Here is a 10,890-nt window from a genome sequence, read left to right as displayed (position 1 = left end):
GGGAGTCCGGCTGCCGCCGCCGCGCCCGGCACCTCTCCGCCGCAAACTTTTCTGCCCGCGCCCTCCTCGCCGCCGGCCGCCGCAAGGGAGCGGCGCGGGGGCGGCCGGCGCTTCGTCTCCTCGCTCCCGCCGCGCTCCGGCGCCGGGCGGCGGCCGCAGCCCCAGCCCCCGCCGCACCGCTGCCTCGGAGGCAGGCGGCGGCCCCGGGCAGCCCGAGGGTCCGCATGGCCGCTGCCCTTCAGCCGGCGGCGAGAGCTGCTGGCGCCGCCGCGGCGCTCCGGGGGCTGCTCTGAGCCGGCGGCTCGCCCTGCGGGATGTGGCCGGCCGGGGCGGGCGGCAGGCTGCCCTGCCCGCGGGACGCGGCGCTGCGGCGGGCGGCGTTCTCCGGCAACCTCTCCGCGCTGCCGTCCCACCTGGTGCCGAGCGGCAGGAGCGTCCGCGTCTTCATCAGCGCCAACCCCGAAGGTAACCGCGGCTGCCGCGCCCGCCCCGCAGCTCCCCCTGCCGCCCGCAGCGCCCGCGCCGCGCCCGGGCACCCCCGCTCCGGCGGCGGAGCCGGGACCCGCTCCTGCCCCTCTCCGTGAGGGCGCCGGGCCGCGCCCGGGCCGGGCTGTGCGGGGAGCGGTGCGAGGCGGCAGCGGGGTTGTGGGACGGGCTTTGCCGGGTGTGGGTGTACGAGCTCGGAGCGGGGTTCGGAGGCACCGGTGTAGGTCGCTCCTTAAGTTTTATGTGTGTAAATGACACGCCTGAAAGGCACCGGGGCGCGGGGCATCCTCTCATTTTTGCGCTGTCGGAGCTGCAGGGCACACGGGGATCTGAGGCAGGGAAACGGGCTGCCTTCTAGTGAAGGGGAGCTTTCATGGGGGATGTTTTGAAGAGCTCTATTGGGGGGTCTGGTTAATAAGAGTTTCCGGTATATTTCACAGCGCAATGAAAGCAGGTCTTAGGCGGCTGAGGCTACAGCTAAGGTGATGCTTTGATCGCGGCTATACTCTGCTTCCAAGGAAGCAAGCCTTGAAACCTGCAGTTTTAGCTTAATAAAGTCGGGGTCGTTTACCCAGTATCTGAATTAATTAGGCATCCTGCTGTTTAAAGCCTATTTTTAAAATTACCCTTTGATTCGAGGAATTTGCATACATTCAGGAGGTGTCATTCCCACTTGTAAGATAGGAGTTGCTGAAGCATATTCCCACTTGAAGCACGGAAATAATAAATTAAGCGTTCACACTTGTGACGTTACTTGCCTGTAAAAAAATGAGCCCACTGTATTCACAATTATCTTTCACACCACCACCCACCACCTTCCCCCCAACACTTCTAATTCAACAATACTGTCGCCTTTTATGCAAACATCAGAGATCTGAAAATCATGCCTGAAATGACAAAATAGTTTGAACTTTGAAGTGAAAATTGTCTTGGCACAAATACTTACAGGAGTATGAGAAATAGTGCTCACAAGCAAAAAAAATTTGGCATAGTGCTGCTTTGAAGAACTCCCACTTCTCCAGCACTTCTTAGTTTCTTTCAACACAAGGAAACTCTCTGGTCTCATATTCAACATCCCTGTTTGTTTAAAAAGATGACCTTCTTTAAGGAGGGCATGAAAATGTTTGCAGTTTATTGCTGCAATCCAACCAAAGAGATATAAAAATAGTGATAATTGAAAAAATCTATTTGGATCTGAAAGAAAATTACTGGGGATTTTTAGAAAAACTGAAACTCTGGAAGAAAATTACTGTGGATCATTAAAAATGGATTTCTGCCAGCGTTGCCTTAACTGGGAAGCTGCTGATGCCTCTGCATTTGATGTGAATGGCATTTAGGGTAGCTTGGTATGTTAGCTAGTTATTTGCTAAAATAGAAAACCCACTAAACTCATTCTGAAAGTTGAGATTTAAAGCCATATATATCCATTTCCAGTATTTTGCCCTGGAATTGTAATTTGAAAATATCAGCTTTAAAAAAATCCCAACACTGAAAGAAAACAATTCAAATGTTTTAGGATTGTTTACATTATCTTTCTTGTAGTCTCACATGGTCACAGTGAATAACACTCCTCATGCCAAGTGTTTTATCTGTGACATTGTTCCTGCTTTTAAAATTATTTAAAATTTAAAAATTTCAGAGTGGCTACAGGTTTTGTTTATGAACATTTAAAGACTATCAGTGACAAGAAACACCATTACTAGTTATTGGTGATAGCACTGTTGTTGAAGTATCACTGTCTAAATGTGACTTTTGAAAAAAGAAACATGGGTAAACAAGAAATTAGCCTATAATGGGATTTAGACATCATCTAGTAAAGTACTTTGAAATAGAACTGTTGTTGGTAAAACATTTGAAAAAGTTCACTGTGCAAATATTCTGGATGAAAAGGTTGAAGTATTCCTACTCAGTAAACCTTTTAACACATTCAGCTGCAATTTATATTTGCATGACTAGGGCCTCTCTTGTTAATTTTCAGTGTATCTACAGTTTATACCCATTCGTCTTGATGCAGAGCATTCCTGAAAAGGGCAGTGAGCCCCCAGACTCAGAGGTAGACTTGAACTGTGGTGTCAGAGAAGCAAGCGTGTGCATTAATCCTGCTAGCAGTCACAAGAGTAATTTATCTACCACTGAAAGTGTACAAGCCTAAAATAAGTTTTCTTGAATTATATTTAGTAAGTGTGTAGGGGAGAACTCTGGTAATCAGTGTTTGGTCTGTTCTTTATAAACATACTTTAGTATGACTGAAATACATTATGTTTTTATTATGCAACTAAAAAAGTGATTATTTGAAAATTTTCTTAACTAGAAGTCCCTGAAAAGAACAACTGGAGACAGTGAGCATGGGTAGTAGAAGCAAGATTGCTTCATTTTGCAGTTTTGTTTTCTAGAGGAAATCTTGTAGATAAATGAAACTGTATTTCCCTCTACTAGTTAGCAGCATTGTCTTGCTCAAGTTGTTGTTATCAATTAATCCATCTTCAAATCACTTAAAATGACCAGTTCTTTAGAAACATGGAAGTTGTTCTATTATTTGAATACAAATAAATCTGTTTTCACATTTCAGTAGATATAAGCAATCAGCAATATTTTGAATATGTATTTAAATAGGCATTTTGGCTAAGAGAAGTTGAAGATTTTTATTGACTTTGGTTTTCTCAAGATATTTTCAGTATTTCAGAGTGATAAGAAAAGTAAGCCGTTTTTGCCTGGTTATAATGAGTGCTTTGCTGTTCCATGTAGCAATCTGTGCACTGTTAACAGCAAGTCAGTTGATGACAGTTTCTCTGCTGCTCAGTAGTGCCTGTGTAGATGCCTGCCATGAACATACAGTTCATGTGAAAAACAACAGGCATAAACTCCCATATGCTTCCTTTACATGGAACCGTGGTATCAGCCCTATATAGGTTCAGAACAGTCCAATGATTCTTGTCACTGCTTCAAACATAAAATCATTTGGGCTGCAAAGTTAGCTGTTTTGAGCTTGGTGGTGTAAGGAAATATTTTGAGCTCTCATGGAAACTGGTGCCTAAAATGGAGTTAGGAATTTGTCTTGAAAATTAAATCCAGGGAATTGAAACAGCAGTCAAAACTCTGAACACTTTAAATCCTATTGGTTCTTCTAAAAGTGGGAAAATCAGCTCTTTGCTAGTTTGACTCAAAGTCTTGTTATTGTTTCAATTAGTTAAGACATGGATAATTTTTTTACTCTGATCTCTTGGAGTTTTAGTTGTGAACATGCCTTAGTAATCAGTAGAAACAAATGAATGCACTGACAAGGGATATGTATAAAGCCAAGTCCTGCACACAGGTGGTTCCATTGCAGACAGGATGATAATACCTTTATATAGAACCTGAGTGTGTCCTGACACAGGTGGTGTTAGTCAGCCTGATCTCAAAGTGTAAACAGGGTTGCACCTGGCACTTCACACGACAAGGATGATCCCCTTCCCCACCACTGCACTCTCCTTTGAGCAGCACCCTTGCATACTTCCTGAGTTCTAGCACTGGATTGTTGTTACTGGATTTTGCTGGTTAATAGTTTTTAGCCAATTTTAGCCTATTAATACTCTCTGTTATACAAACAAACAACTTTGATGAGATCACGAACAAGCTTTGTTTTAACAGCCCTGTTTAATTCCTCATGGTTTCTGTGTCTCCAGTACCCATTCTTTAAAACCATTAAACCAACTACTAGTTTTGACATCATTAACAATCTTATGTATGAAGTCCTATGTATACATGCAGAAATATAAAATTAAGATCTGATTGTATTAGAAGATACTACTGATATTACCACCACTTTAATAATTCCATTGTACAAGCACAGTATAAAACCAACCTGTACAGCTGGAACTTCACCAACTTCCCCATGAATTGCCAGAGTGAGGTTTCCTTCTCTTACGCTGTGGAATGACTTAGAGTTTTCTTGATTTACTCTTCAGTTCTTCACCTTAGTTCATTTCCATTGACATGCATCATCCCGAACATTGTATTAATTTGAAAAACACTCTGTTGTTGTGAAGTGTAAGTGTTCAATGCCAACTTTTCTTATGTTCTCATGAAACTTGTAAAGCAAAATTGCCACCAGCAGTTAGTTCTGTTAACTAGAGAAGAATTAAATAATGACTGCAGAAACAGGTCTTACCAGTGTTTTCATTTGGACCTGTTGTTTTAGGCTGCTTTGCAGGAATTACATGTGTTTTTATCTGTTATGTACATGTGAAAGAAAAGAAATTCATGTGAATTTGTAGTTTAGAACATGATGGTAGATAAAACAGACGAAGAATTATGGTTGCTTTATTTACAAAGTTATTGCCATATATGATAGGCATAATCTGGCATTCTTAGCATGTTCAAGGTCTGTTATATTATTTTTACCTGAAATATTGTTTTCCTTAAAGAAAATATAATTGAGGAAATGTTAAAGTGGAAAGATATTCAAAAACCAGAATAATGCTTAGTTAATGATGGTCTGTTGTGACCAGTCCCAAAATACCATATGGTGTCCCTACTTGGATACGTTACATGAAGATCTTTTTATAAAGACAATTTTATATAATCTGGGTGGAATTTATTCCTTAGCTAAAGAAAACCACAGATGTTCAAGTGTATGAAATTGCAAAGGAGGTGTTGCGGAGATGTGGAGACAAATAACTCCAGGACTTTTTTTGTGCTAAGTGTTAGTTCTGGTTACCTAATTTTGTACCTATTTATGGGTTTGTGTGACGCACATCACTGTAGTGTTTAAGAGTCAAAAACCAAGCTACCACTTGGGGAGGGGGAAAGGAGTTCACTATCTCAGAGTCTGGGGGAGAAAAACCATTAAAGTACCCAGGTTTGGTGTAAACCTTGACTTGAAATATGTCTTATTTCAGGAGGTCCAGAGGTTAGAGATACCAACAGTTTATTAAGTTGGAAAGCAACCTGCCATTTCCAGTACTTCTGTTCCTATGTATAATTTTCTCTTTCCTCTTGTGCTATGAAACAACTCCGTTGTTGGGGTAATTGAGAACAAAGCAAGATCTGACTTTCCTTGAGACTGTATGACCAAGTTCTATGTAGCTTTTTTTTTTGCAAGGCAGAGTCAGCCAGTACAAGATGGTTTTTTTGCTAAGTAGATCCTCAAGCCTTTGTTGCTGTTATTCTGTCACACAGATGAACTTGAAAAAATGTAATAATCTGACAATCTGTATGAAAAGAACTGCTCTTGGTGTCCTCCTGTTCTCATGTGAGTTGTCTGCTTATGTGGCCTGTGGACTGGGCTAAGGATTTCCTCTAAATGCACCAAATATGCAAATGGAAACACTGAAAGGTTTTGTTTCATTTTCCACAAAATTTTCATTCATGTACTCAAAAGGTAGGATGTGCATTTGGCAACAGTACTATAATCAAGAGGTGTTGGGTAGGGGTATTTTAGTAAAAGAGCAAGTTATGTAATTTGTTGGGTTTCTGACTACTTCTTGCTATTTAGAAATAAGCAAAGTTACCTGAAACTCCTGGTCATCAGTCATCTTCCCGGTAGCAACACCTGGAGTTGTCAGCTTCAAATGAATTAGGTATTTACGTTATCTACTTAAAATTTTTGACCACGTGTCCATTATTTTTAATATTAAAAATATTGTAATTTTATGTATCTACAGTTGTCTGTACCCACATATGCATGCATACATAAATTATGTAAAATACTCTAAACTGTACAGCATGGTATAAATGGATGTGTGACACTCTAGTCACACTGTCATAGAGTGTATTCAAACTTGCTGGTAGGGCTCAGTTCTCTTGTGAGAACTGAGTATGTTCAAAGGGTATCACTCAAGGTTGTATTTCTAGCAGTACTGAAGAGCTGCCTAAATCCTGTTGACTGCTGTTGTAAAAGTAAAGGCTTTGCAGAGGAGGATGAACGCTTTACATAGCATTGAAAAAATAATATTAAACAAAGCAGAACCTACCTACAATTTCTTTTTTTTTTTCTTTCTAACTTGGCAAATATTGCTTTATTTCTTTGGATGCATTTGCATGCTGGACCATGCTTCATTCTTAGGGGCAGTGGCTTTCCTTCAGTGATGAAGAGGAGCTTCTGGACCCTTGACAATTTCTAAGTACAGTGAGGGACAACGAAACAAGTGTGCGAATTTCATGTGATATTAATTTCTCAAATAATGTATTAGATGACGAACAGCTGTGGTGTTCAATCAGGTCTTTGTTGGGAATTGCTCCCTCAGCAAGGTATGAGACCATTAAAGGAGAGACAGCACCAAGCAGGCAGTGTCCCAGAGCCTTCTCCAGTCAAGAAAGGGGAGCTTCTTTTCTGCCTGCTCAAGGGCAGTGGGGTGGCCTCTCAGCTGAGCAGCAGTCTGCTGAGCAGCAAGCTGAAGAGGATTTCCAAGGCTGTGCTTCAAGGAGGCCACGTGTATTCTGTGGTGGGATTTGTGTAATCACATAAGAGCAGTGGAGTACAAAAGGTACTTGACTGCATAACTTGGCATCCTATCTCTAAGCTCATGCAGCAAAATAATTCGTCTTAAGAAACTTGCATACAATGACTGTGTGGACATATGTCCACAGATTTGTGAACATGCAAGAGAAAATCCTACCTTAGACTTTAAGTTTTGTTTGGACTGTTTTAAAATATATGTCACATAAGAAAACTTCAAGGAGTTACTAAACTTCTAATTCAAGATATGAGTTCAGTGCCCAAGTGGTAATTTTATCATCTAAAACAAATGAAATTTCTTTTAATTTAGCAGCTGAAAGAGTATTTTGTGTGCATGCTTTCAGGCTGCAGTAATAATACATTAGTAGTATCTACCTACAGTAATTTAAGGTTTTAATATATTGAAGGTGGTAGATATAAATAGAATATCATAAATAGTCATGTGCATGGATTACAAAGAAATCTGGCAGATTTTAATATAGGCAGCACTGTTCAAGAAAACTGCTTTAGCCCCTTACTGGAATTTTAATTAAAGAAGGATAATAATAGATAGAATTAGAGAACACAGTTTAATAATGGTTGTGTCAGTGCTCCTCTAAAATAAGGCCTGACACTGTTCTTATTAATATGAGGTTTGTATCAGAGAAAAGTTTTTACTTAGAAAATCTGTAGTCAGAAGGGGAATAGGGCTAAATAGCAGGTAGCTGAAAACAAGCAGTGTAGCAGAGTAGCAGAGTAAATGGTAAGAAGACTAAAACAAGCAGAGTAAATAGTAAGGAGGCCCAAATCAGTGCAGCCTGCCATGTGCATGGTGCTGTGCTGGGTAAGGAGACCATGTGCCAAATGCAACTTTTGTAAGCCACCTCACCACCACCATAATTAAATCTGTCTTTGACCTGGTCTTCAGCTCCCTCTGTCACCACCTGTTACTGCCCCCTGGAAGGGATGGCACTGGGCTGCACAGACCTTAAGCCTGGGCAGCTACAGTCATTCTTGTGCAGAATCAAGAAAAAAGTCACCTTTAGAGACCTGATTTATCAGAGTGTTCAAAATATACTTCCTGCCAGAAACTGGAAAGACTAGAAGATGGCAGGACTTCCACACTGAACTTAATCCAGAGTCATGCTGTTGTGTGTATCAATCATTGGGACTGATCAAGTAGCTGAAGAGGTCAGATTTCAAACTGTCAGAGCTGGTCAAATGCTCTTGTTCAGCCTGCTCCTAGCATTTCCTGGGGTGGCAGAACTGCATTCTTCAGTACAGTAACAGTCCTCTGTGGAATGATTAAACCCTTGAAAACATTTATTAATAGAGCCCATTTCACCCTCCTAGCCATTGAGTACCTTCACAGTCTCATCTAGGCTTTATGAATCTCCAAACTGAAACAGGTGTTAGGATAGATAGTTATTATAGTACATGTATAATACCTAGCAATGTTATTTGTGAAATTTTTACTTAGTCTCTAACTAGTAATGTTTTACAAAACATTAAGATGAAAGGAGAATTAATGACTAAGATCCTTATCTGGACAGCTGTAGTTTCAGAGTTTAACTAAAGTTTAAAATACTAGATTAAGATGACTTTTAAATGATTGAGAACCAATGAGTAACCATGTGCGTTAAATGTTTTTAGATGAGAGGAGTTATCCATACTTGAAGAGTTATGCAAATCAGCTGTTACACACAAGATAAAGGAGAAGCAAATGCAGTAAAATCAGGCTTAGTGAGTTGGACCAGTGGAACCCAATACTCCTCTCTGACCCTGGCAATTTCAGCTGTATGATGAAAGAATAATAAATCACAAGAGGGACAAAATGATGAGGGTGATGTCTTTGTGCTTAATAACCTGTGAGGCCCTTTGCCTCCATGAATTTGTATAGTTGCTTTAATAATTAGTCAATAGTCTTGGTAGGTGTGAAAACCTTTCCAAATCTTGTGATGGATTATTGCCCAGTAAAAGGCCTAGTCCTGCTGAGTTTATTGGGAAATTTTTTATGAACAAGACTGTGCACATTCACCAAAGAGGAGAGCTCAAAAAACAAACATGGGAGTATCTGTGGAGAAGGAGTACCTAGAAGCAGATCTCCCTAAAAGAGTAACTTTATCCAAAACCATCATTGTAGTGATCCATTTTTGTGCATGTGTATATAGAAAGAGAGGTTAACTGTGAAGGCCTGGGTACCCAGATGTCCTTATTCCTACAGAGTTGTTACAATGGAGCCATAATAAGAAATAAATGAGGAAATGACAGCATTCAACAATCTAAGGAGCATAAGGTATGAAATCTGATCCAAAGGAGTGTTATGCAGGTTATCTAAGGGCTATCTAATTATTGAGAATTTTCTACACTTAATTATGCCAACATGACACATCTAGAGGATCTTGCTTTACTGTCATGGTTAAATATAAATCTTGTATGACCACTTTATAAGTGATTTTTTGAAATTCAGGACTTAATATTTTTATTTTTCCATACCTACTGCTGTGTAATAAAGGCCCCACAAATTCTAGAAAAGGAGATCAAGAGAAAAGTATTTTCTTCCTTGATAATAGTTGTGGTGGCTAGATTCACAGCCTGTACTGTTCTGGCAAGACAAAGTAACGAGTTCTGAAGAAAATTTTTATTTTTCACTCTATAATATTTCTAATAGTTCAGATATCAGTGAGCAGTAAGTGTTGATCTTTTTAGGAGTGGTTGCTAGAAAATACTAGGGAAATTATAGGCTCATATTATTATTTGATAATGGTCTTGTTTTATCTATATATGTATTGCATTACATTTAAAAGTGGTGAAGAATTACGCAGTGCTCTTGAAATTAGTTATTGAAGCACTTCTGTTTGTGTGATCCCTGATTTGTTACATCAAAACACAAAGCAAAGCAAAACACAAAGCAAAATATGGATCATGATTTACTTTGAAATGCAGGTCATTTCTGACATGGGATTATGAAGAACTGAGCCATCTGTGGTGGGCAGAGTTAGTGCCATTGAGTTCTGTGACTTGGCACCTAGAGCAGGTGTGTGTGGCTGGCACAGAGTCCAAGGGACCTTAAACAGATATTTCGTTTGTCATTTTTTGTTGTGTAAATCACAGACTATAGGGCTTGCAAGGGACCTCTTGAGGCTTTCAGATCTGGCCTCCTGTCTGAGGCAGGAGCAAACTTACCTGTGCCATTCCTGGCAGATTATCTCACTCTTCATGAGCTGCCTCCAAACTGCCTCCAGTTAAGAAAATGCACAGGAAAGCAGACTTTACAGCATACTGCAGTGGTGTGTCTTCAGTGGCACTGTGGTCATGCTTACAAGCAACATACAGACACAAAATAAGCTCATTAGTCAGTACAATTACCAAAAGTAAAAAAATGTTATTGAAAACTTCCTTGTTTAGAATGAGTTTCAATAACTTTCAGTAACTGGTATGTAATTATTCACAAATTTCTCCGATCCAGTTTCTCCCTCCTCATCCTTTTACCATGTCAGGAACTCAATCTGAGCATCTGTACAAAAGATAGACAATAACAATCAATAAACTCCTGTAAGGATAACTTCATCAGGGATGTATGTCCTGCAGTGGTCTGCTTGTTTCAGGTAAAGCTTTTCTGGAAATGAAGCATTCATGAAGTGTCTGTAATTTAGGGCTCATGTTACAGCTTTTGCTTTGGTGGTTTGTTTATGAATGGGAGACTGATTTATAGGATTTCTCTTATTTACATGGTGATTTGTTGGTCTGATTTGTTTAATGTCAGTTAATGTGTTAGGAATACTTTTCAAAAACAGAACAGAAGACATGTAGAAAATACAGTTCATCATTTATTCCTCCTTTTTTTTTTTTTTTTAGAAAACAGAGATTAAAATGCAAATAATCTCTTTACACTCTACCTGTTTTAATTAAAACTGTTCTATTTTACACTTTCTATAATCAGCCATGTATAATATTATATAATTCTATTAAGCAATTCCACTGCT

The 10,890-nt window shown here is 40.0% G+C and overlaps 1 protein-coding gene across 2 annotated transcripts in view; it reads left to right on the top strand.

The window, feature by feature from the left end:
• The first annotated feature begins 314 nt into the window (after positions 1–314).
• NWD2 (NACHT and WD repeat domain containing 2) overlaps positions 315–10,890 on the top strand; it is a 51,284-nt gene continuing 40,708 nt past the window's right edge. Inside the window, exon 1 of one of the 2 annotated variants that reach the window (XM_005490492.4) lies at positions 315–465. In XM_005490492.4, coding sequence (XP_005490549.1) covers positions 315–465 — 151 coding nt within the window. The remainder of the gene's footprint in view (positions 466–10,890) is intronic. The other variant, XM_074541628.1, reaches the window with a different exon arrangement.

This window comes from Zonotrichia albicollis, chromosome 5 (assembly GCF_047830755.1).
Source record: "Zonotrichia albicollis isolate bZonAlb1 chromosome 5, bZonAlb1.hap1, whole genome shotgun sequence".
NCBI classification, from domain to species: domain Eukaryota; kingdom Metazoa; phylum Chordata; class Aves; order Passeriformes; family Passerellidae; genus Zonotrichia; species Zonotrichia albicollis.
This window is presented reverse-complemented; position numbering and strand designations above follow the sequence as displayed.